At 47.0% G+C, this 27,058-nt stretch overlaps 1 protein-coding gene across 1 annotated transcript in view; it reads left to right on the top strand.

The window, feature by feature from the left end:
* The first annotated feature begins 17,996 nt into the window (after positions 1–17,996).
* ESRRB (estrogen related receptor beta) overlaps positions 17,997–27,058 on the top strand; it is a 184,942-nt gene continuing 175,880 nt past the window's right edge. The window contains exon 1 of the mRNA XM_017528576.2: positions 17,997–18,422. Coding sequence (XP_017384065.1) covers positions 18,421–18,422 — 2 coding nt within the window. The 5' untranslated portion in view covers positions 17,997–18,420. The remainder of the gene's footprint in view (positions 18,423–27,058) is intronic.

Here is a 27,058-nt window from a genome sequence, read left to right as displayed (position 1 = left end):
CAGGCCAGGTATGGTGGCTCATGCCTGCAATCTCAACGTTTTGGGAGGCTGAGGCAGGAGAATGGCTTGAGGACAGGAGTTGGAGGCTAGTTGGGCAATCTAGTGAGATGCCATCTCTACAAAAAAACATTAAAAATTAGCCAGGTGTGGTAGTGCACACCTGTAGTTCCAGTTACTCGGGAAGTCAGTGAGCAAGTTATGTGGGTGGGAGGATTGCTTGAGCCCAGGTGTTCAAGGCTGCAGTGAGCCGTGATCACACCACAGTACTCCAGCTTGGGCAACACAGTGAGACCCTGTCTCCTCCCACTACCCCTGCAAACAAACAAACAAGCAAACAAACTGGAGAAATAACAGCATGTTTGCTATGATGATTGAGATGGCATGAGAAGGGAGAAATCAGTGATGCAGAGAGAAGGGAAGAATTACTTGAGCAATGACTTTGGCTGGGCAAGGTATACTGGGGCATCCAGTGCACATGTAGGGGTCGCCTCAGCCAGGCACATAAACAGTTCAAGAATAGTCACACAGTGTAAGCCAAAGACAGCTTTAGATGCATTTCCAAGAAGAGGCTAAGGTTTCTGACCAGTCCATCTTATGACTTTATATTTTTCCTGTACTTCACAGCTAGAGAGTTGGTTCCTCTAACAAAGACTCAGCCAAAGGGGGAAAAACGTGCCAAGAGAAGGGGGCACCTTCAGAGACAGAAGACGCAGGTTTCTTCTCTCCTGCCCTTGCGTTTGGTCCAGGCTGTTTCCTAGGAAGTACAACACAAGGCGGCTTGGGAGAAAAAGGTCTGTAGGTGTGACTCAGCCCCGAAGGTCAGGCTGGCGCTGGAGCTCACTGCAGGGAGGGAGCCCCCATCTCTTCCTTGGTTCAGGGTGTTATTAACCACCAGGGTCTCAGGCTGGAAATCTCACAGCTGAGGAGTTCGAGGAGTTTGAAGAGAAGGAGGATTAGCTACTTCCCTACAACCTCTTATAATCATGTTATAAAAGGAGCAAGTTGGCCGGGCGCGGTGGCTCACGCCTGTAATCCCAGCACTTTGGGAGGCCGAGGCGGGTGGATCACAAGGTCAAGAGATCGAGACCATCCTGGNTGAGTTTTGTCCCAAGCTTGTAGAGAATGGATTGAACATATTTGGTCCCTAGTTTTCTCATCCATAACATAAGGATGGAGCTAGACACTACGAATCCTTCCAGATAAGTAAGTGCGATTTTATGACACTATAAAAAGCAGGACTCAGCCAGGTGCAGTGGCTCACGCCTGTAATCCCAGCACTTTGGGAGGCCAAGGCAGGGGGATCACTTGAAGTCAGGAGTTCAAGACAAGCCTGGCCAACATGGTAAAACTCTGTCGCTATTAAAAATACAAAAATTGGCTGGGCGCGGTGGCTCACGCCTGTAATCTGAACACTTTGGGAGGCTGAGGCGGGTCGATCACGAGGTCAAGAGATCGAGACCATCCTGGCCAACATGGTGAAACCCCGTCTCTACTAAAAATACAAAAAATTAGCTGGACATGGTGGCACATGCCTGTAATCCGAGCTACTTGGGTGGCTGAGGCAGGAGAATTGCTTGAACCTGGGGGTCGGAGGTGGCAGTGAGCCAAGATTGTGCCATTGCACTCCAGCCTGGGCAACAAGAGCAAAAAACTCCGTCTCAAAAAAAAAAAAGAGGAGCAAGTCACAGACCAAACTATGTCCTCATAGAGAAATTTGTGAACTAAGCTACTGGTAGGCAAGTACAAAACCAGTCACACAGCCTGTTTTGGAGGCTCAGAGGAGTCCCACCTTTCTGTCCTTTTAGGTACTCCAAGCGTACTTTGCTTGGAGGGTCCATGCAGGCAAACACCAAGATTCCAGAGGCGAGATTCTTATTACTGTATGGCCCACTGGCAGCCAGAATTTTCCAGAATTCACTGTTGGCTGGTTATTGAACCATGTAGGGTTTGGCTTCGAGCCTCACCCTGTGAGTAAAGCCCACAGATCCCGCTAGATTCTTAAACTCTGTGCATGCAAGGGAGAGAGAATATTTTCCAAACATTTTTGCTAGGCCAGTTATTGTCTTAGTTTGGTTTCCTGTGGTCTTAGTTGGCAGACCCTGAGACAAACTCTTTGGTACAGATGTTCTATTTGGGAGATGATTTCAGGAAGCACAGTGAGGAGGTAGGAAAAGTAAAACAGGGGAGTGAGGAAAGACAGCTAAAGGTGTGCTAAGGGGCGTGTTGCTGCTGTGGGCCGCTGGGCCGAGCATAGCGCAAACTTCAGAGTCTTTTTACCAAAGAACCGGGAGCCTGGGCCATTCCGCTACTGACTCACATCCCCACTGGCTGAGGCTTGCCCCGGGGGCGTTAACTCTCCTGGTTGTACCTGCTTTGGGCAGAGCAAGCTCCAATAACAGCAGAGAAAACACGCAGAAAAGAAAAGAGACATCGGTGTTTGGGGCGACATGGTTAGGCTGTTGACCAGCCTGGCCAACATGGTGAAACCCAGTCTATACCTAAAAATACAAAAAATTAGCCGTGCGAGGTGGCTTGAGCCTGTAGTCCCAGCTACCTGGGAGGCTGAGGTAGGAGGATCACCTGAGCCCAGGAGGTTGAGGCTGCCATGAGCCATGATGGTGCCACTGCACTCCAGCCTGAGTGACAGAGTGAGACGCTGTCTCAAAAAATTTTAAAAAAAGAAAATCTCACATGAGACCTCTTCACAATGATAGTTCACAGGCCACTAATTTACCAATAAAAATCAGGCTCTGACTTCCCCCAAGTGTCGTTTATAGATCTAGACATAAATAGGAGGCGCCCTCACTCTGGCCTCCCCAAAGCCACACAAACAGGTGGGCTGTTAGGTAGCTCTGAAGAGGTGGCGGTGAAGCTGAGCTCTGAATGGGAAGGAACCTGCCAGGCAATGTCCAGGCAAGATGGAGCATCTTAGGCCCGGGGACTAGTTCCTGCTACTTCCTCCCCCTCCCCACTCCTTTTCTGTCCATCCCCAGGGCCGTTTATGCTTTTAAAATATCTACCCAGAAAATGACTCTTACCCATCTCTATGCCTGGCAAGCTCCTCTACAGCCTTCAAATCCCAGCTCAAATACCCCACCTCCTCATACATTCTCTTTCAACTATTCCAGACAAATCCCCTGACCACCCACAGCATTTGGTCCTGCCTCTGCCTTAGCCTTTACTGTGCTGTACTCTATTTTGTCTTTTACGTATTTGTCTTCTTAAGAACAGTGAGAGTGGTTTATTCATCTCTGTATTCCTGGCCCTTAGCTCAATGCCTGACTCACAGCAGATGCTCAGTAAACATTTATTCAATGAATGGTATCAGTGAGGTGATCAGGAAAGGGAAGTTATCAGAAGAATGGGCCAGGGCTCACTCCTCTTCCTGAATCACCTTCTACTGACTACCAAGTCCTCACACCCCCAGCCCAAAGCCTCCTCCCAGAAATACCAGGAAGGGAAGCGCTAACATCTGAAAGGGAGAGACTTCCTTCTCCATGCTGAGCACAAAGGCAGGGCTTGTGGGCTATGCTATGGAGGAGGTTCTGCCCTTTCCCACTCTGTGGTTTAATATGTAACTTGTCACCTTCCCTGAATGTCAATTTCTTCTATTTGCCTGTAACATTTTCACCTTGCTTGGTCTCCTTGGTTACAATGTGAAGTTTCAGGCCCAGGCCAGACCTGCCACCAGACTACCCACCTCTGAATCCATGGTGACTGACAAAGGCTTTGACACCCTGCTCTCTGGCCCTAGGAGCCTGACCTGGACTTCCCAAACCTGCCAACACTCTCTGAATCATTCCCATCCCAGGGCCGGCTATGGCTGAGCTTGTAGGAGCCTCAGTTACTCCTTGAGGGTAAGATCCTGGAGGGCATGAGCCTGCCCTGTGCCTCTCACGGAGCCCTGCACCTCGGAGAGGCCCAATATGTATTGTGGAATTCAGTGGAATTGTTGTCCCTTCTGCCACAGTCCCTTCATTTGGAGATTCTGTTTCTGCCTCCTAGGAGAGTTCCTACTAACCCACAAGCTCCAGCTCTCCCTTCTTCCCTCCCTCCTTCCTTTCCTTCCTCCCCGCTTTGTTTTTTTTTGAGACAGAGTTTTGCTCTCGTTGCCCAGACTGGAGTACAATGGCGCCATCTCGGCTCACTGCAACCTCCGCCCCTGGGTTCAAGCAATTCTCCCGCCTCAGCCTCCCACGTAGCTGGGATTATAGGTGCCCACCACCATACCGGCTAATTTTTGTATTTTTAGTAGAGACTGGGTTTCACCATGTTGGACAGGCTGGTCTCGAACGCCTGATCTCAGGTGATCCACCTGCCTCGGCCTCCCAAAGTGCTGGGATTACAGGCATGAGCCACTGTGCCCAGCCTCCTTCCTTTCTTCTACATATATTGAATCAGTACCAAATATGCAGCAGGCATGGAGGAGCCCACAGTGACTAACAGCGTCCAGGCATCTCTTCTATGGAGACGACCTTACGGTACAGGACACATAAACAAGCCAACACGGTGACCTCACACAGTGGGAGACACTGTGAGGAAAAAGCAGAGGCCTCCGACAGAGAGGAAAGGAGAGGGGTCTGCTTCCGAGAGGGCAGTCAGAAAGGGGGCTCTAGAGAAGGTGACAGAACACCAGAGGAGCAGCATCAGTGTCTTAACGATGCAACGATTTTGTTTTAGTTTTTGTTTTCAGATAAGGTTTTGCTTTGTCACCCAGGCTGGAGTGTGATGGCACGATCTTGGCTCATGCAGCCTCAACCTGCTGGCCTCAAGTAATCCTCCCACCTCAGCCTCTGAAAGTGCTGGGATTACAGGCATGAGCCACTGCACTGGTACACAAAGTTTTATTACTTTTTAAAAAATAATTGGTAGCTAATGACTTAAGGATAACATTCGTTCATGCTGGTGGCAAGTACATGAACATTTATTCCCTTTTGCGCTTTTCTGTATTAAAGTGTTTCTGTACTTAAAATGTTTTCTGCATTATATTATCAAATTAAAAGCTTCTATTTAACAATTCACATTTTGTGACACTTGAGCTGTAGCTCCTACGAATGACGATTAGCCACCTCAGAGCGTCATCATTGGACCTCTGAATGACTCTGGCCCGTGTCTTGTGGCCGCCCTGGATTTCCTCTTTTTCTCTTCCTGGCAGACTCTTATTCATCCTTCAAAACCCGGCTCAAGGATTACCTTCCCAGTGAATCCTTCCTTTACCTCCTCTGAGAGAGTCAGTTGCTCCATAAGTATAGTCACTCACTACACTGTCTATATATTCCTAATAAAGCCTAGCCTATTGTACCGTCATTTATTTGTGCATATGTCTTTTCTTAGTCTGCAGATTCTTCCAGGATATTGTCTGAATCTTGTTGATCTCCTTATCTTTAGCTTCTCACAGAAAGCACACAGCAGCGCATTGTAGATTCTCCGTGATGATACTCCACGTGGCCTGTTGGACGTATGAATGAATGTTTAACCTTCAAACAACAAGCTTTCTAAAGTATATTAATAGAAGGTATTTGTATACAAGGAATATGCTAATTAAAATTAGTTTTATTTATTCATTCATCCAAACTCAGCAAGAACTCCATTTGGCTGCTATTAATGTTTAGTGTGATTTACTCTAAGTACTAGAAATGTAAAAAATGTGTTTCTTTTCAAAGGAAAGCTACAGTTCCTTCTTGTTTTCCTTCATCCCTCCCCCGTTTGTCTGAATTAGTAAGGCTTTACTTTGAGTTTAAGTCTTTTCCTCAGACTTGCAAGCTGCTTGCACGGTAATTTAATTACCTCTGAATCTACTGAAGGCAAATACCAAGCAATCTATGGGGTAAGATTATGGAGTTCCAAGTTATGTATTAAGTCGGCCTCATGTAGTCCTTGAGGCGGTAGACGGTGACACCTTTACCCCCATTCCCGTGTGTCAGTGCTGGGAGTGAAGCCCAATTAGAAAATTTGCATCTTTGAGTTTAGCCAACAGAAGGGCAGCAGAGTCCTTACATGCAAGCAAACCAAGACAGAGGGCTGTCTGCTGCTTCCAACTCTAGGGTTCTTCCTGGAGGGGCACGGATTAATAACCATAACACTGGAAAGGAGTTGCCACCATCACAGAGCAGGTTGCGGGGGGAAACGTAGGTCTGGAGCTGGACTGACTTGGTTTCTATCCCAGCTCTGCCTCTTTCAAGGTAGAAATGCTATGGGAGCTCCCAGTGCCTCAGTTTCTTAATCTGTAGAATGGGATGATAATGGTATCTCTATTTCAGGGGCTGCTATGAGGATCAGATGAGTGAACACGTGTAAAGTACTTAGAACAGTGCCTGGCACACAACAAGTGCTCAGGTGCAAGAGAAGCTCCCCAGGAAACTCTCTCCTGCAGCCCAACCGATTCAGAGAGAAGGGATGTCTTCATTGCTGCCACTTGTCCCTGGGCTGTTTCCTTACCCTGTCCCATAGCCCAGGGGCTACTGTGACTGAAACAATGAGGAATCATTTTGTAAAGTGCTGCAGAAATGGGCAGGTTTTCTTCTAGCCTAAAGACTGACAGTATTTTTTTGGAAGTGGGGCTTGGGGTTAAAGGAAGATGGTAGCTGGCGTGGTGGCTCACGCCTGTAATCCCAGCACTTTGGGAGACCAAGGTAGGCGGATTACTTGAGGTCAGGAGTTCAAGACCAGCCTGGCCAACATGAGGAAACCCCGTCTCTTCTAAAAATACAAAAATTAGCTGGATATGGTGGCACATGCCTGTAATCCCAGCTACTTGGGAGGCTGAGGCACAAGAATCGCTTGAACTTGGGAGGTGGAGGTTGCAGTGAGCTGAGATCCTGGCACTGCACTCCAGCCTGGGGAACAGAGCAGGATTCTGTCCCCCCAAAAAAGGTTGGGGGCATGGTACCAACTATTAAGGAGAGAAACGAAATAACTGAAAGTGTAAAATGGAATTATGGAATTCACCCCATTGACATTATTCTACCAATGTTTGCATTTTAGGGATTTTTTTTTATTTTTTTTGAAATGGAATCTCTGTCACCCAGGCTGGAGTGCATTGGCGCAATCTCGGCTCACTGCAACCTCCTGCTCACAGGTTCAACCGATTCTCCTGCTTCAGCCTCCCAAGCAGCTAGGGTTATAGGCATGTGCCACCATGCCCAGCTAATTTTTGTATTTTTAGTAGAGATGGAGTTTCACCATGTTGACCAGGCTAGTCTCAAATTCCTGGATTCAGGTGATCCGCCCACCTTGGCCTCCCAAAGTGCTGGGATTACAGATGTGAGCCACTTTGCCTGGCTGCATTTTAGGGATTCTTAACCTGTGGGGTGTCAGGGCTCTTCCACTGGTTTACATGCAGTTTATATTAATTGTCTGGGTCCAGGCTTGCATTGCCATGTGTATCACCACACCCAACATATCAGTTAGAATGCTTTGAGATGCAAGTAACAGAGACTATGAAAAGCAAATCGTGATTTAAGCAATACAAGCATGCATCATCTTCTACAACCAGGAGTAGGTGGTTCCAGGGTTGGTGTCTTGGTCCAGCAGGTTACCAGTGAGCCAGGTCCCACACCTATTTCATTCTTGTGCTCTGCCGTCCTTAGCATGTTGGCTTTTCCTCTCCAAGTTTCTTTTTTATGGTTGCTCAATGACCTCTGCACCTCTTTGCCTGATCTGTCTCTCTTTCTATCATGGAGGAAAACATTGCCCAAATGCCTTCCCCTTCTACCCAAGCAAACTTCCCCTTAAGTCTCATTGTTTGACTGGGACACATGCGAACCTCTAACTGTGAGGGAAGCTGGGGAAACAACCGCATTTTTAGCATCCACAGTAATTGGCTCAGCCAGCCAGGAAAACTGGAAGACTACAAGGCCATCGGTGATGTCTCCTGCATTTGCTCAAACTCCTCTTTCATCATTTTCATCTATGTTCTCTTCCCCAAAAGCCTCTTTCTACTCAAATATTAACTGGTGGCTGGTACTTTTTCTCCTGGAAGGGGGTCTATCCCTTCCTAAGTCAGTTCTTTTTATGGGGCCGCTGCACACATCTGCCCATGTTGTGATCTGCTCTATTCTAGGAAATCCATGCATACTACCACATGAACGGTGCCTCCTGGAGTTGTGCAGTGCGCAGCCTTCTCGTCAAACACCCTGCAGACCATTTCTCACTCATCCTATGTTGATCTCTTACCCTACTTACTTTATGCTTCCTAATTTGTTTTCATTCATTCATTCATTCAACAAACATTTGTAGATCACCTAATGAATGTCAGGAGCTGAGATAGGCACTGGCTGGTAGTGGAACAGAGGGTGATAAAAACAAGAAAAAAGCAAGTCCTCTTTTTCCAGGAGCTACATCCCAGGAATGGAGACCAACATGTGAACAAATCTTTACAGTACTGTGTGATATGTGTTCTAGGAGAGTGTGTCCCACAGTCCCGTAGGAGTTCAGGGGAAGGAGTGGCTGAAGTGGGGACAGGTTCCTAGAGGAGGCGACACTGGAGCTGGGTTTTGAATGCTGATGGTGTAATTCAAGCAGACGGATGAAAGAGAATGCAATGGTGTAGGGGAGACAGTTCCATGTGCCAGGGGCGGTGAGAGATGTGACCAGGACTATGAGTTAGAGCTGAATTATGAAAAGCAAAGGACTTGGATTTTATCCTATGGAAAATGGAGAGCCACTAGATATTTTAAACAAGAAAATTAACAAGGCAAGGATGCCTACTCTCACCACTTGGCTCAACATAGTACTGGAAGTCCTAACCAGAGCAGTTAGGCAAGTAAAAGAGACAAAAGGCATAGAAATCATAAAGGAAGAAGCAAAATTATCTCTGCAGATGACATAATATTATATACAGAAAACTCCCAAATCTGTTAGAACTAATAAATAAAGTTGCAAGACACAAAATTAACAAACAGAAATCAGTTGCATTTCTTTTCTTTCTTTTCCTTCCTTACTCCCTCCCTCCCTCTCTCCCTCCCTTCCTTCCTTTCTTCCTTCCTTCCCTTTCTCCTCCTCCTTTTCTTCCTTTCTTTCTTCCCCTTTCTTTCCTTCCTTCCTTCCTGCTTTCCTTCCTGCCTTCCTGCCTTCTCGCCTTTCTTCTTTTTTTTTCAACAAGGTCTTGCTCGATCATCCAGGCTGGAGTGCAGTGGCGCAATCTCAGCTACTGCAACCTCTGCTTCCCAGACTCAAGCAATCCTCCCACTTCAGCCTCCCAAGTAGCTGGGACAACAGGTGTATACCACCACATCTGGCTAATTTTTTGTAGTTTGTAGAGTCAGGGTTTGGCTATGTTGCCCAAGCTGGTCTCAAACTCTGGGACTCAGGGAATCTGCCTTCCTCAGCCTTCCAAAATGCTGGGATTATAGACCAGAGCTGCCATGCCTGGTCTAATCAGTAGTGATTCTATATCCTAACAACAAACTATCTGAAAAGGAAATTAAGAGAACAATCCCATTTACAATAGCTTCAAAAAGAATAAGATAATTATGAATAAACTTAGCCAAGGAGGTGAAAGACCTGCACACTGAAAAGTACAGATCATTGGCCTGGTGCAGTGGCTCACACCTGTAATCCCAGCACTTTGGGAGGCCGAGGCGGGCAGATCACTTGAGACCAGGAATTCAAGACCAGCCTGGCCAACTCGGTGAAACCCCATTTCTACTAAAAATACAAAAATTAGCCGAGTATGGTGGTGCAAGCCTGTAATCCCAGCTGCTCAGGAGGCTGAGGCAGGAGAATTGCTGAGCCCGGAAGGCAGAGGTTGCAGTGAACTGAGGTCATGCCACTGCACTCCAGCCTGGATGAAAGAGATAGACTCCGTCTCAAAAAAAAATAAAAAAGTACAAATCATTGATGAAAGAAATTAAAGAAGACACAATACATGGAAAGTAATCCTGTGTTCATGGATGGGAAGACTTAATATTGTTAAAATATCCATATATCCATAGCTACCTACAGACTTGATGCAATCCCTATCAAAAATCTCAATGGCATTTTTTATAGAAATAGAAGAGACAATCTAAAATACCTACGGAACCGCAAAAGACCCCAAATTACTAAAGAAACCTTGAGCAAGAAGAACAAAGTTGGAGGCATCACACTTCCTGATTTCAAAACATACTACAAATCTCTAGAAATTTAAACAGCATGGTATGGTACTAGCATAAAAACAGACATATAGACCATAGTATGGTATAGAATAGATAGCCCAGAAACAAACCCATGCAAATATGGTCAACTCACCTTTCACAAGGGTCCAAGGATACACGTGGACAAGATAGTCCTTTCAACAACTGGTGTTGGGAAAACTGGATTTGCATATGAAAAAGAATGAAATTGAATACTTAAACTATACACAAAAATCAACTCAAAATGGATTGAAGATTTAAATGTAAGATCTGGAACTGTAAATCCCCTAGAAGAAAACATAGGAGAAAAAGTTGCCTATGATTTCTTGATTTGACACCAAAAGCACAGGCAACAAAAGGAAAATTGGACACGTAGGACTATATCAAACTAAAAATCCGCACAGCAAAACAGACAGTCACTCTGCCTCCAGAGCGAAAAGGTAACCTACAGAGTGGGAGAAACTATTTGCAGAGCATATATCTGATAAGAGATTACGATCCAGAATACCCAAGAAACTCTTATAACTCAGCGAAAACAAGAACAAATAACTCGATTGATTGATTTTGAGACAGAGTTTTGCTTTTGTTTGGCAGGCCAGAGTGCAGTGGTTCACTGCAACTTCTGCCTCCTGGGTTCAAGCGATTCTCCTGCCTCAGCCTCCCAAGTAGCTGGGATTATAGGCATGTGCCACCATGCCTGGCTAATTGTTTTTGTATGATTAGTAGAGACAGGGTTTCACCGTGTTGGCCAGCCTGGTCCCAAACTCCTGACCTCAGGTGATCTGCCTGCCTCGCCCTCCCAAAGTGCAGGGATTACAGGCGTGAGCCACCTGAACTGGCCAATAACTTGATTTTAAAATGGGCGAAGGACTTGAATAGACACTTCTCTAAAGAAGATATACAGATAGCCAACAATACATGAAAAGAGGTTCAACAGCACTGATGATCAGGGAAATGCACATCAGAACCACAATATCACCCCACACCTGCCAGGAGGAAACAAATGAGCTCAAGTTTGACCATACCCTGGTGATCGGACTTGGTGGCTAATCAGATGTGGAGGGAGAAGGAGGAGTTAAGGGTGACTTGGAGGCTTCCAGTTTGGGGAATGAGGTGGGTGGTGGTACTGTGAGTTAAGAGGGAACACAGGCAGAAGCGTGTGTTTATAGAAGACGATGATGAATCTGGCTTTGAGCACACCTCATGTACTGCAGTTACCTGGTTATGAATGCAGCCACATGTAGAAGGGAGACTTATTAAGAATCTAAAAGTAAGACCCATGGTCCAGGGAGGATAACATTTTACAATCAAGGGAAGTAGGCTGAGGAGAAGGCAGGGTCCAACACGATGCAGTTCTGTTTTGTTTTGATTTTGAATAGAGCAGATTTTAAAGGATTTCAGTAAGTTTTGTGGAAGGAGTCATTGGAGAGAATCAATGGTGGGAGAGAGGGAGGGGGGAACTGATAGGACAGAGTTCTGGAGAGGGGCTGGCTGCAGGGCTGGATGGAGCTGGTATCCTGGGGCAGGAGGAAAAACAGAAGCTTATCTGAGATACGGTAGAGAGCTGCCATCAATCTCTCTATCCCTTAAAAGGCTCAAAACCTCCAGAGATTTTTTTTTTGGTATGGCAAATTCATATTCCTTAGAGTGCTGGACAATTTCTACTTTTAAAGTTTGACTACCAGCATCCATTTCCTTTCAGAGAGGTGACAGCACCCTGGTTTCTCTTTGGGGAATTACTTTTCTCCCATTGTGAAGAGTCCTGGTAAGCTGTCAACCTCTCTGACCTCCTTACCACCCACTGTGGTCATGTGACCCAGCCTGAGCCAGTCAGTGTCTTTCCTGGGCTTTTGGCCTTTGAGTAGAAGGAAGCAGGGTTAGTAGTTGCTTGGAGCTCATTCATTCCAGTGATTGTGTCCCAAAGAAGCCATCCACCGCATTCTGTTCTCAGACCCCCAGAGCCACCCTCATTTCCTCAGTCTTTCCTTTCGTTGTTTGTTTTTGAGATGATGCCTTGCTCTGTCACCCAGGCTGGAGTGCATTGGTGCAATCTCAGTTCACTGCAACTACCGCTTCCCAGGTTCAAGCGATTCTTCTGCCTCAGTCTCCTGAGGAGCTGGGATTACAGGTGGCTGCCACCACGCCTGGCTAATTTTGTAGTTTTAGTAGAGACAGCATTTCACCATGTTGGCCAGGCTGGTCTCAAACTCCTGACCTCAAGCGATCTGCCCACCTTAGCCTCCCGAAGTGCTGGGATTACAGGCTTCAGCCACTGTGCCTGGCCAGTCTTTTCTTTTTTAAATATGAGTTACTTTATATGATTTCAAAAAATGATATTTCTGCTTATTAGCCACAGTGGGTTTCTGCCTGCTTTTGATCAAAGCATACTAATGATAGATCTGAAAAACTGCAGAATAATAGCATGTTTATTGATGACCAGGATTTTACGGGTATCTTCAACCCTCCCATTTTATAAAGCAGATTTGGGATCGGACTCCCTATTCCCAATTTATAAGGAACAAGACTTGAGGCCTGGGAAGAGCTGCTAGAATCCATGGCCAGCATGAGCTCTGGCCACACCCAGCTCTGAGACTTCCTAAACTTTTCACCCTTGTCCTTCTCCTGCTCCTCACCTCTCTTTGCCTGCTTTAAATCCCATCCTGAAGGAAAGACTAGGGTGATCTAACTCTTCCCTATGGGGTTCATCCAATAATTGGGAAATCTCCCAGCAGTCATTGGGTTCTAAGATCTTTCTCTTACTCAGCCAGAGGAAAAGACCCAAATCATGGCAGATAGGCCCTGAGCTCTGGAAACACCCCACAGGGTCACCCAGCCAGTGCAAGTCCATCTCTCTTTGTCCATTCTCTTCCAGCTGTGTTCGTGGTGGAAATCCTATTCCTTTAGTTCACTAACACTATGAGGAAGTATCACTATGTACCCCTCCCCCACACTTGGGTGGGGGCCATAGCAGAAAGGCTGTGAGCACAGGCTTTCACAGGCAGAGGCTTGTCCTAACTCTACCATTTACCCACTGTCCAACCTGGGCAAGTCATTGCCCACTTGGCCTGCCAGTTTCCCAGCTGATGAACTGGAGAAAAGAATTATCGACCATCAGGGTACTTGTAAGGATTAAATAAGGGGACGTAGATCAGCTGCTTTCCACAGAACTTAGCACACAACAGCACTCAATGAATGACAGCAATTGTTCCATTATGACTGCTTCTTTTGGCCGCTGGAGACAAACACAGGTGAGAAGACAGCACACTCCTCAAGGCGATGTGAGATGTGACAGGCACTCAGATGAGATGTGTTGTTGGTGATGGGAGGAGACTGGAGGTGAGGGCTGCTGTGGACAGGGAGTGGTGGACAGGTGAGATGTCACACTTGAGCTGGGCCATGAAGAATGAATAGAAATTAAGTGAGAGAGAAGGAAGGCAGTGGAGCCAGGAACACACCTAGCTGGGACAGCGTGTTTATGGGTTGCCATGCAGGCCGGCTGGGCAGCAGGGCATGTCTCTTGGAGTAAGGAAATGGTGGCAATGGGGAAAGGGGAGTCTGGGCCTGAGGGCCTTTGATTTGTGGACTTAGGTCTCCTGTTATTCCACGAGTCCCTGTTCTGACAGCTTCCCTTCCTCTAAGAAGAATACAGCATCCCCCGGGGGATTATGGCCATGTGTCAAACAGCTGGGTGTGGAGAGTTCCTCGCCAAATGGGCTCCTGGTCAAAAAGCATTCTGCTTCCACCAGGGAGTGGGTGTTTACTTCAGCGGGAGCACCTGCTTTTGGGGAATCATTTGAGGGTGTCGATCTGCCCTTCCTGCCTCTTCTTCCCATGCAAGATGTCACCAGCATGGGAAGAGGACCATGTGTGACCCTATCCGATGCACCTGTGGAACGCCCTCTGGAGGCGATGTGCCCAGCAGCGTCCCCAAAGCTTCCTCGCCCTTGAGTTTAAAGCCAGCGTGCCCACAATGCTGCTCCCTGGTCTGTGTCCCTGCCAGAGATGATTAATGGCCTAGCCGCACTGGTGTGTTGTATTTAGGTCTATCCCCAAGCAGATAGATTTTTCTTTTCAGATAAAGTGGAGGCAGGCCCTTCCTGGACTGCAGGTCCTTGCCCGCCCCTCCTGGCTGGCAGTCTATGTTAGGGAATTCGGAAAGGTAAATGAGTTGATAAGACAGTGTGGGAGGGGGATGACTGCACTTTCAGTGGCCCTTGTAAACAATGTAAAGTCACCTTGATGTGCCGGGACTAATGATGCTGGAGCGAGCCAAATGGAGCGCGGTGGCACTGAGCCAGCAGGTGCACACATCCCCACCGCCAGAGAGGAGCAGTCAAGGGCCCACCTCCCTCTGCCTGTGTCTTTTCTGTGGTGACACACAGCTCTGTCTCCTTCCAGGTGCAAGACCTCCTGAGCTTTCAGTTGCTTCCTCTGTAAAAGGGGATCTTCTGGGTTGAATGGTGTCTCCCCAAAATGATGTTGAACTACTGACTCCCAGTACCTGTGAAGGTGACCTTATTGGGAAATAAGGTCTTTGCAGATGATCAAGTTAAGACGAAGTCATTAGGGTGGACCCTCATCCAATGACTAGTGTCCTTATCAAAAGGGGAAGTTTGAACACCGAGACAGACACACACACAGGGGTAGTGTACTATGAAGCTGAAGGCACAGATTGAGGTGATGGTGCATCTACAAGACAAGGAACCCCAAAGACTATGCCAGCAAACCACCAGAAGCTAAGAGTGAGGCCTGGACAGATTCTCCCTCAGAGTCCTCAGAAGAAACCAACCCTGCTGACACCCTAGTCCCAGACTTCCAGCCTCCAGAACTGGGAGCCAATACATTTCTGTTGTTTTAGGTCACCCAGTTTTGGCTACTTTCTTCTGCAGCCCTTGCAGACTAATACAAGGGAGTAATAATTCTTCCTGTGGGTATGTGCTGAGGATGTGACAAGAAAACCCAGGTGAAGCAGCTAGTACATAACAGGTATTCACAAATGGTCACTGACTTCATAGGCTGGAAGGCTCACCCCCAGACTGAGGGGATAAGAACTGGGCTGGACGTAGACCAAGTGCCTGGCAGACCACACAAAACAAAAAGTACTGCAAAAAAATCAGTCTCCTTGTTTCTATAGAATAGATACATGGGGTTAAGAGTTTAGGAAGGGACCACTTATTATTGTGTGATGTTGTTTACATGAAGTACACAGAATAGGCAAATCCATAGAGGCAGAAAGCAGATTTGTGGTTGCCGGAAGCTAGGGTCCCCAGAGTGCATATGTTAAAGAGAAATAAGGGCCCCGCATGGTGGCTCATACCTATAATCCCAGCACTTTGGGAGGCTGAGGCAGGTGGATCACGAGGTCAGGAGTTCGAGCCGGGCGTGGTGGCGGGCACCTGTAATTCCTGCCAGTTGGGAGGCTGAGGCAGGAGAATTGCTTGAACCCGGGAGGTGGAGGTTGTGTTGAGCCAAGATCATGCCATTGCACTCCAGCCTGGGTGACAGGGTGAGACTCTGTCTCATGAAAGAAAGAGAGAAAGAAAGAAAGAAAGAAAGAGAGAGAGAGAGAGAGAAAGAAAGAAGGAAGGAAGGAAGGAAGGAAGGAAGGAAGGAAAGAAAGAAAGAAAGAAAGAAAGTAAGTAAGAAAGAAAGAAGGAAGAAAGGAAGGAAGGAAAGAAAGAAAGAAAGAAAGAAGAAAAGAAAGAAAGAAAGAAAAAAAAAGAAAGAAAGAAAGAAAGAAAAATGCCTTTTGTTTAAACCAGCAAGTCTGAGGTCTTTTGCTATGGCAGCCCTAGCAGACTAATGGGGAAACAGAAAGTACCTGCTTCATGTGTACAGGGATCTCTTTGGTGGTGATGGAATGTTCTGGAACTGTACAGTGGTGATAGATAGCTGTGCAACATTGTAAGTGTGCTTAATGCCACTCAGCTGCATACTTTAAAATGGTGAATTTTCTCATATGCAGAATCTAAGAAAGCTGACCTCTTAGAAGTAAAATAGTGGTTACCAGAGGCTGGGGAGGGGAGTGGGAGAGGTGGACGGGGAGAGACTGGTTAGTGATACAGTGTCTCAGTTAAATAGGAGAAAGAAGTTCTGGTGTGCCATTGCACAGAAAGATGATTATAGCTGACAACATTGGATGGTGTATTTCAAAATAGCTAGAAGAAAGGATCTTGAATGTTCTCACCACAAAGAAACAACAAATGTTCAAGATGATGGGAATGCTAAATGCTCTGATTTGATCATTACACATTGTATGTATGTACAGTTATTATGTGTCCATTGCACATTTTTCCAGGGGGCTTTCATATATATACTATGTTATGCAAGCATTCTGGCTATCTGATTCCCTAACATTTCCAGAACAATTCAGAGCCTTTCTAACAGTCATCAGCATGAGAATCTCTCTAGAGCCCTGTCACTGCAGGGTTACCTGTATTTCCAGCAACTAAACTTGCAGAGAACCCTGTGTGTGGCCAGGCCTGATTAGAGGGGAGTACTTGGTGGCTGACCACTGGTGTCACTGGCCTGGTGCCCAGAAGGGCAGTGGTTCTCAGATGAAAGTGTGAGTGAAAATAATAGCAGTTTGACTATATCTGCTTAAAGTCTCAGTCCCAGTTCTGGACCTTCCTAGGGATGCTCTTATGATACAGACATTTCTAGAGAGTGTCTTACTTAGTCCAAAGGAGTGACTCAAAGGATAGTATTTTAAGTATCAGTCATTCATTCAATCAATCCATACTCAGGAGGTCTTACTATGGATCAGGTATCATGGGGATGTGATGGTGAATAAGACAAACACGTAGTCTTTACCTTCTTGGAGCTCATATTCCAATGGCAGGCTACTGGTGGAAATATTGGAGGTCCTACACATTAAGTAGGATTTTGACTTCAACAGCTTAGATATCACCCCATCTTCACAGATTCTGATAACCTGGAGAGTAAGGGGTTAGATCTAACATGAAGAGGAAGTTCAATTTCATTTCTTTTAAAAATTGGGGATCAGGAATTTTCAAGGATTGCGAAGTACCTGTCCCTTACCCACACCAGCAAGGGGCTCATCCTATGACCCCTCTTAAAGGGGAACCTCCTCGGAAATTCTGCCTCAATTAGCATGCACAAGAAATCCAGAAAATCAAGGCAGATGAGCCTGTGTAGTTGAAGCACATGGGTCTCCCGATGGCAGACGGGAAGCCCTCTGGGGTAATGCATGCTCACCTGGTTAGCTGTTGGGCAACCCAAACTTGTGCCATTTCATCATGATTCTTCCATCTTCCAGAAACTGAGCCCCTTGGCTCAGCTTGGCTCAGCTTTCGGAGCTAGACTGGCCTGCCCCAGAGAGGCTGCCCCAACTTTGTAGAAACTAGGGCAGGCAGTGCTTCTTAGAGACCCTGCAGTACCCCAAAGAGTGGGGCTTGTTCTCCAAAAAGGAACCCTTTTCAGATGACTTGATCTCCTAGGAAATCTTTAGGGAAAAAGGAGAGACTGACACCCCCAAGGCCTTTCAACTTCAGGTCATTCTTTTCTTGGGAATGCCATCTCCTGGCCTCTTCAAAGGCCTGGCCTCACCAGGCACCTGCACTTCCTCACTCACCCTCCAGGAGCCTTCTGCATGGCCCCCAAGAAGCCTGCCTGGCCCCTGAGCTGGGAAAGCTCAGTTCCCTCCCTGCCTCCTAATTTGGCAGGAGGAATGGAAACTTTCGTGGAAAGCACTTGAGCTGACGAATGCTCCCAAGTCAGGACTTTGACTAGGGCCCTGGCAGGCTCAGGATCCAGAGGAGGGGGGCTCTCTCCTTCTCCAGGTCAGGACCTCCTGCCCTGGCTCCTCCCCTCACTTTCTGCCGACCATCAGTCACCAGCTCTCCTGTGACCCCAAGTGACTGCTGCACACCACTAGAGGAGTCATTGTCTTCCACATCCCCCCCCATTTGCACTTGCCTTCCCCCAGTTCCTCCTCCCCTTCATGGTATATTTTTCTTCCACACTTTCCTGCGTCCATCAGTGGCTGTGGAGTCTGCATGGGGCTCAGTGGAGTTGAAAGTCTAGAGCCTTTTGCTGTTTTGTTTAAGACCTGGTTATGGTTGTGAGATTTTTTTTTTTTTTTTTTGTCAGCTGCCTGTTATATCAATCACAGAGTCGGGATCTATTTATAGGTTGGGAGTACTGTGTCCTTAGTCACAAAGAGACACAGACAGGGGACTGTCAGCTGGTACCGGAGGAGCGGAGCAACGAGTTATCAGCAACTGAAAGCACCTGAGGGGCCGCGCATTCCACCCCAGCCCCGTCCTCCACGCCAGCCCCAAGCATGTGAGTAACCCAACTTCTCCCTTTCTCTTCCCCAGACTCTGTGGGTCCCTTTCTGTCCCCTTTCTTACACTCTCCCTTTCTCTCTCTCTCTCTCTCTCTCTCTCTCTCTTTTAATGGATAAAAATATCTCCCCACCCCTGTTCTTTCATCCTGGTTTTCCGCACTCTGAAGCATCCCTGTGTGGCCGAGAGGAAAATGTTGCCTTTCTTAGACTGTCACGGGAAGGTCACAGGGTCTCCGAATGGCTGGGTGGGACGGTGACACAAACTCACTTGGAGGCAGTGAGTTCCCTTTGATTTTTGTTTGTTTTCACTGAGAAAGAAGTTAGTACACCAGAAGGGCAAGGGAAAGTTTACATGTGGCTCAGCAGGGTGGAGATGTCGCCCAGCATGAAAACTTTTATTTGCTGGCAGCTTCCGTGGAGGGCAAGCTGGGGAAGGTTACCCAGAAAGACCCAGTGTCCACAGGACAGGTAATCATGGGGGTTCCTGGAAGACTTGGTTTCAGCCTGGGAGCTTCCAGGTTCAGGGAGAGTCCCCACAGTCCCGATGACCAGTTTTCTACAGCACCTTAAAGATAATGACTTTCGCCTCCCCTCTGTGGAGCGAGTTTGCTTTGGGAAGTCAAGATGAGAGCTGAGGATTTGTCCTGCCCTACGGGGCTGTCGCTGGCTCCCTCATTTGGTGTGTTTTCTTAATCCTGAAAGGGAACTTGGCTGGGGGCTGGGAGGAAGAGTCCCAGGCCAAAGCCAGGTGTGGAGGGAGGGCTGTTGACTGCTTTGCTCTGCATCCTTCGCGAAGGAAGAAACTTAATATCGCGAGGCTTGTCAAAGCTGTGCTTGTTTCAGACAATTTGAATGGTGAGCAGGCTCCGAGTGCACCTTGGTGACTCTAGATTCGGCCTCTCCAGCTGCAGTCCCGATATCCACAGGGTTTACCTGCCACAAGCTTCCCATGCAACATTTGAGACTTTAGTTTCTGGGTATTGAATAGTATTCACCTGAAATCCTGTATTTGAGATTTGCTTTATAGTATCTACAAAGGAAAAGTATCCCTTTTTTGGGAAAAAAAAATGTAATGATGACTAACGTATCCTTAAGTACAACTTTTTAAATGTATCTCTCTCTCTCTTTTTTACCATGAGTTTCTATTTATACCATGGATTCCATATGCTATATTGCTAAGGACTACTTGATTTGTTTGGGAGAACAATATCCTACAAAGAAACAATCTTTCCAACAATTTAAAAGCATTACACAAAGCAGCTATGTCTATATTGTTTTTAATTTATTACAAACAAAATAGATTTACCAGCAAATCTAACTTGATGAAAGTTAGATAATATGGATATACACATATGTTTAGAGAGGCAATTTGATCTCATTTTTATTTTGACTTTCTGAAACCTTAATTTTCCTTTTTCTTGTTCCATGTTTTCACCTGCATCTTGTTTAGGGCTATTCATATCTCTAATCCATTCATTCATTATTTTGGAAAGGGGCGTGGGGATCAGGAAGCAATGAGAAATTAGAAGGCAATGTCCCAGGTTCAGCCAGTAAGACCACATTCAATAGTGGAGAAATTCAGAACAAGGAGTTTGCTGTAGAAGTGGGTAAATGTCATGATTTAAGACCTAATATAGGAAGTGAGGTCTAAGAACTCCAGAATGGGAAAGACACTAACTAGGAGTTACAGTGTATTATACACATAGCATTATTGTTCTTCCTATTACAAGGGACTCTATTTTGGTAAATATATCCTGCTAAGGGTTTCCCCACAACGCTGAAGTGGGATTTGGTGGGTTATTGTTAATTAAAGCCCAAGTGAATGAAGTGATTGAGACATTGCATTCAGAAATCAGAGAAGTCCGCTCGTGGCAAAGCTGAACTTCTAGGACTTTCAGATCTCAGTAGCTTTTGAGAGAAAGTGTGGCTTTAAAAAAAGCCTTTTAGACCAAGAGCAAATTCTCCCGTTCCTCCCCAACCTGCACACTGGAGCCTGCCTGACCCATACTCACGGGTAAGTGCAGTGGGAGAGAGTCCCACATTCCTGAGCAAGTCCTGTGTTCTCATAGCCTTCTCGTTCAGAGGGAAGAGTATTTGTTGGGACATTTAGCTAAGAACTTCCTCTTGCCTGGGCTACCTGTAGATCCTTTCAGGCGAGGTAGGGGCTTGTCTGACAGTGTGATAGAGGGCCTGGTTTTCATCTTCAAGTTCAGGGTGCGGTTTGGCCCCACTGGGCTTAGTTATAGAGATGCAGTTCAGGGAAACGTCAGTGTGTTTGCATAAGACAGCCTCTGATTACTTAGTTTCTGCTTCAATAACGATTAATTTTATGTGGTTTGAGCTCCCATCAAACTCATTTCTTTTTTCAAACTGATTTCCTAAATGCAATTGGTCACGGGGCTGTCTGTGACTTCATGTCTGCAAAATCTAACCCATTCCATACTTGTCATTGTTTATTTCTCTGAATGTAAACAAGCAGTTTCCTGTGTACATGCACTGTTGTTTTATGGGTCCCCCCCCACCACCCTCGAGCACACAGGAATCCAGTCCCGACCTCCTCCCAAATTGGGAACAGGGGGGCCAATGAGCAGGTGCTTTGGAATACAGCAGGCTCAGGTGCAGGGAGAGGGAACTGCAAATACCTGGAAAGTACTCCCCTAATTCAAACGATTTTACATAGTTGAGGCCTCTCCAAATACCCCATCAATTAAAATGGCAGCTGGCAGGATTTTAAAACTAAAGACCACGAGCAGCTCTTTCCCTATCACTTCACCTCTACAGGATATCTGTCCATCTTTTTCTTATCTCTATTTTTACATTTCATTATCCTCCCACTCTTTCTCTCTCCCTCCTGCTTTCCCTCCCCCTTTTTGCCTTTCTTGAAAACACATTTCTATCTGGCACAGAAAATAAACTCAGATTGTGGGTAGTTATGTTAATCTAATTCAATCCTCAGTGGGTTAAGAGTGAAATTCTAATAGTGGAGCGGTGGAGGGCTTTTTTGTTAATGGCTTGGGGATTACATTGAGTTAAAGGCTCATTTCCTAATCAAACAGAGAGGGAGAGAGTGACTCCGAATATTTATGAGTCTCCCAGTGAGAGTTTAAACATTCAACTCCAAAAGCAGGGTTTCTGCAGTAGGAAAGAGTTAAAACCCCTCAGGGCTGCTGGGAAAAAAAAAAAATTAAACCAGTTAAGCCATCAGCATTTTCAGGCTGCTGTACAACTTCTGTGCTTGCAAAGTGGAAGGCAGCGTGGAGCTGGAGAGAGGGGAATCATTTCACAAAGCAAAAATGGCAACTGTGGTGCATGCTCTGAAGCTGGAGTCAGCTGATATGCTCAGAAAAGAGTGCCCCCCACCCCCCAGCAGACTCGTTCCCTGGTTCACCAAGGGCCTGGAGGGGCTGTGTGCCTTCAACTCCCCTAATCACTTCTCCTGCTCCAGTTCGGAGGTGAGAATACAGAGACAGGAGTATGGCTCAATTTGCCAGCAGCTGGAGAGTTCCAGCTGGAGAGTCTGGTGGGGCCAAAGAAATGGATTCTCTCCCACTTTGGTCCTGCTCCTGGAGTCTCGAGGGCTCAGTCTTCCCCTTTAGCCAGTCAATTAACATCTCCACAGGACCCTCCTCCCCCTTTGATCTGCGTTTGGTCTGGGTCCCTTGGTTCTGCTGCTGGCTTTCTTCATGTGAGGACTTCAAAGTCCACCTGGCTCACTGTTCCCAGGTAAAGGCAGGTGAGGAACTCTCTGGTCTGCAGCCAGAGAAGCAACTTGGCCGAGGTCGAGCAATGTCAAGGCCAAGCTGAGGTCAGAAGTCTAAGTCCAGGCAAGCATTCTGGCCTCGCTCTCCCCTCCTTCTCCGGGGAAAGTCAGAGCCATATGGCTGCTGAAACAGGTCCTGGCTCCCCTGGAGAGAGATTTTCTTCTTCAGCTTGGAAATGGAGGGCAGGAATCCCTGATGCAGGGGGATTCTGCATGCTCTGTGAACACACATCCTTTTTTCTGCCACCAACCAAGTGAGCAGTTTCTATTTCTTTCACTTGGGTCTTTTTTCCCTGCTTCATGAGGTCGGTGGAGGCATCAGGATGCCAACTTTCTTTCTCTAGCATCCCACGGCTTTTTGTTTTTCCTGTACCTGGGCACTGTTCTTTCTTTAGTGCTTCAAGCTCGGTGGCCTGTGAGTCTTGTAGTTCTCCTTTCAAGTTAAAGTGGCATCTGTAACACGTCTACGTCAGCTCTCCTGGGATGCCTTCTCCCTTTTCCTGGGGCCTTCAAGGTCCCTGCCTGGTCTCCCTCCATGACTGCATTCACCCCCTGTGCTGTGCCTGTTAGTTTCTGTGTCTCTCTCATTAGGCCAGGAGCTCCGCCGAGCGGGGTCTATGCTTCATTCCTCTTCATTAGCCTGCCTCATCGTTGATAATTCCTGCCCTCTTGCCCTAACCCCTGTTGTATGGACAGTAGAGACCTGTAGTTAAGCGTGCACCTTCCAAGTCAGACAGCCAAGCTTCGAATCCTGGCACTACACTTTCTCAGCTATGAGACTTGAGCTACTACTAAACCCCTCAAGGTCACACCTTGACCATCGGCAAAATGGGGATAACAATGTAACCAACCTCACAGCATTGTTGGGAAGGTGAAACGCACATGAAGTGCTTAGCCCTTGGCCCAATGGGTGTTGACACTTTTATTTGTTCAGCACAGAGCACTCACTTCTGCATACATCATGTCACACCGTTAAAGGCAGGCTCCCACGCCTTCCTCTAAGGGGACATTTTCCCTGAATGTTGGCCATACAGAGATCTGTGTCAGCAAGACTTGCAGCTTCCTCCTCCAATGGGCTACTCCATGAGGAAGCCCTCTAACCTGAGAAGAACCCAGGACCTTTAAACCACTGTTTCAACCACCATGGGACAGCAGAGGATGTGACCTGGGCTTTGGGCAGCACTCCTTAGTCAGAGGAAAGCGTGACTCTCCCCTCTGTGGAAAGAGAGTTTTGTCAAGTCTCTTGGCCTTGGCTCACATTGTAGTGAGCACTTTTGTTCTCGTGTCTTCGAGACCAAAACGTTCACCCCACGTTCTCAGAGGGTGGTGTGGGCTCTGCCTACACAGCAGGCCAGGCCAGTCCTTGCCCTGAAACCAACAGGGTTGCGTTTCTACGGCAGCTGGTGACTGCTTTGGCCTCCTCCTTCTTGACACGATCACTTGACAAATGAATCCAAACTCCATCACTGGAGTTCCTGCAGGAGGTGCCCTCTTGCGGGATGCCCCCGTCCTGAGACCCTCAGTACTCCTTGTCGCTGTGCAGGGACTCACTAGGCTGCCAGGCGATGCCCTCTCTTCCTTTTCTTTACCCACTGTAAAGCCATTGTTGCCTGATTGAAGCAGGGGACTGGAACATGAACCTCAGTGCCACCCAATCTTACAAAGTGCCCCATAGCCTCACTCCCTCCTCTCGGCTCCCCCTCCCAGTGGCTGGTAGTAATAGTACAATTAATAGTAGCCACTGTCTCCGTTTTTGTCTCCTTACTGTTCACCTTTGAATTCCCCAGTGCCTAGTGCAGAGCCTGGCACGTAGTATGTGTTCAGTAAATATATGCAGAGTGAATTGCAGAAGCTCTTTCCTCATGAGGCCACTTCTAATCCCTTTATCACAGGAGGAGTGATTTGATGCTATGAACATCCACCTGCCTTAACTACTAGGTCAGCTTGTGACCCGTTGATCACGGCCCTTGTCCCTGTCCTTCTCTCCTCTCTATCCCTCTCTCCTGCTTTCATGTTCCTCTCTCCAGAAAAAAAATGAGACGAGTCTTTCATTCATATGTGCACAAATCTTCCCAGGAATTTTATTCTGTTCAGTGAAGAAGCTTTGTCTAAGTCGATGTCAAATTTAATTGCTAAACTGGTATCTCTCCTGTGAATATTTCCCTCATTTGTCATGCTCTCTCCTCTCCCCTTTCTGAGCCATACCTGCTTCCTTCGGCTGTGCAAACTCTGTAGGGCCCCCCGTGCTCCTCGTCTTGCTCTAACCACTCTGGTCCCGGGGGGTACACATGAGAGGAAGACCTTCCTTCTGAAGTTTTCCAAAGTGTCTGCTTCCATTAGCACAGACAAGGCTTTTGAAAGGTGTCAAGTTATGAACATCATTTTAGGTACTGGATTCTTTCCAGAACAGTTTTTCTGCTCTCGTTTGGAAGACAGGGGATAAAACTCAGGCTGCTGAGGGTTAAATGATAGCAATGAAAAGTCTGGGCATCTCTTGGGGACAAGTGTCTGGCTAAGACAATTGATTAGCTTGGCTTAGTGATCTTTCTAACAATATTCAGGAGTGAAATTATTGCTGATTAGGCTGTGTGTGTGTGTGTGTGTGTGTGTGTGTGTGTGTGTGTGTTTTAGGGTTTACAGCAATAGGGGTAGGATAAGATATGAGAAAGAAATGGATTGTTTGTTCCTAAGTCAGTCTCAGGATGGGACCTATCATCCCACGTGGATCTGAAGTTATATTACAATTGTGGACTTTGGATGCACGCAGGTCAGCTGGGGGAAGCACAGTGAAGAGTGCCTAGGGCCTCCTTGTAGATTTTCTTTGCTACTCCCTGTGAATCTGTAACTATTTTGAAATAAAAAGTTAAAACATAAAGTCAACTGGAAAAAGGCTCAGTGGTGGAGACTGCTTCCACCTGCAGATTCTGGTGGTCGGAGGGACGGCCGGGGGTGCTGTGGGAGGAGGTGGGTACCCGCTGGTCCAGCCCAGTTCCAACATCAGGATTGCTGGTAATTCAGGTGCTCTTGCTTTCAGGGCCACAGTTTCTTTCATTATAAAATGAGCCATTGAGAGAGTTACCTTGATTATAAAATGAGCTGCTGGGCAAGATCTCTTAGGTTCTCCAGCTCTAAAAGTTCACATTTTTAGATGATGAGCCCAGGACACTGTTCTCCTAATATCACCAATAAGATAGGTTAGCCAGCCTGTGTCCTTCTCATCCAAGGCCCTGGGCCCAGATGTGGCTTTTCTTGTGCTTTGTGGCTTTGTCCTCATTTTCCTTGGTTTGTTTTCTGTCCTCATCTTCCCCTGTCTATAAGCACCTCTGGGGGTTAGTGGAAAGCTGGTCAGGGTTCCTTGTTCAAAAACAAATTTCCAAATTCTGCATTTTAAATTTTGGCTTTAATTTGTAGAGACCCTAATTTTGTACCTCCGTGGCCTAAATACACCTCCCTCCCCAGGCCTCCACCTCAGCAGTTGCACCCAGGCTTGTACGTGTCTGGAGAGGCCCAACACCTGGGCTCCCAGTTTGCTAAAAGTCATTTAGCAGAGCCGGAAGAGAGGAGCACGGTTGAGGTTTGGGAGGGGAGCTGCCAAACGGAGGTGACCCCTTACCTTACAGTGAAGTTAGGGACCCCTAAGTTACACGAGTCCTTAACTTCACTGTAGCTTAATTTCTTCACCTGCCATGTGGGGCTGACAGCTCCGCTGAGTGTCTCCCAGCACTGGTGTGAAGCAAAACAAAAATCAGAGGATAAACATGCCTTTAAACTGGAAGTGCTTACCAATTTTAGACTAAATTATTCTCCCGAATGATGACCTCCATGAAGCAGTTTTTGTGAAAAGCAGGCTTCAGCGCCAAGCTCCGGGGGTCTTATCCACATTGTAATAGCTGTGACCTTGGGCAACTGTTCCAGCCTCTCCACTTCACACTCAGTTTCCTCATCTGTAAAATGTGGGTTATAAGAACATCTCCTTCATCAAGTTGTTGTGAGAACTAAAGGAGACCCGTGTCAGCCCCTTGAATAGTACCTGCTGGATAACAAACTCCCAAAGCCACTGCTGTGGGTGAGGATGATGACATTTTGGCTGTTATAATTATTTTGCAGGGCCTGGTGCCAGAAAGGCCAAGAGAGGAAGCTTTCAAAGTTCCTACATTCCTCCCAAAGTCCCCCAGATAGCTTGCCAGTATAGCAGAAATTGCTGTATTGAGCCATCCATGGATGGCTGACCACAATAACCCTAGTGTGTACATGTATGCACACACATTGACAGGTGGTTAAAAACATGCCCCCATCCTTTACAATTCCCTGCTGAGGGGGGGCTCCACTCCCATATCCAATGACCAAGTGAGCATCCTTCCCTGGCCTGTCTGGGGCTTGGGGTGATCTGGCCAAGCCTTCTTCCTCTCATGGAAATTTGCTCTCCATAGCCTCACATCCACAGGCTGCTGCAGTTCAGATGTGAAGTTGGGACACCATTAACGTGGCTTGTCTTGGGCATCCTAAGCACTCGGAACCACTGGAGTGTTGTTTCTGCACAGGGCCAGTTCCTCTTCTCTGCGTAGCATAGCTGAAGTGGGGCTGCTTGTTTGCCAAATGTTTGATGGTGCATCTTTTGGGAGCACTTGGCAAGGAAAGAAGAATAGGAACAAAAATGGGCAATCTCTGATGCCGCTAAGGGGGTGCCATTTGTATATTTCAAGGGACTTGTAGAACTCACATTCTTGGGGAAAAGTCCAAATCCAGACTTGTGACCAGGCTGGGTGTTTGTGCACATGTGAGCACATTAGGGGTATTGCGGTCAGCCATCCATGACTCTTGTTTCCCCATCTCAGGCTGGGAGCAATCTTGAAGGAACCTGTAATTACTGTT

The sequence above is a fragment of the Cebus imitator genome, unplaced genomic scaffold, assembly GCF_001604975.1.
Source record: "Cebus imitator isolate Cc_AM_T3 unplaced genomic scaffold, Cebus_imitator-1.0 Scaffold54, whole genome shotgun sequence".
Classification (NCBI taxonomy): domain Eukaryota; kingdom Metazoa; phylum Chordata; class Mammalia; order Primates; family Cebidae; genus Cebus; species Cebus imitator.
This window is presented reverse-complemented; position numbering and strand designations above follow the sequence as displayed.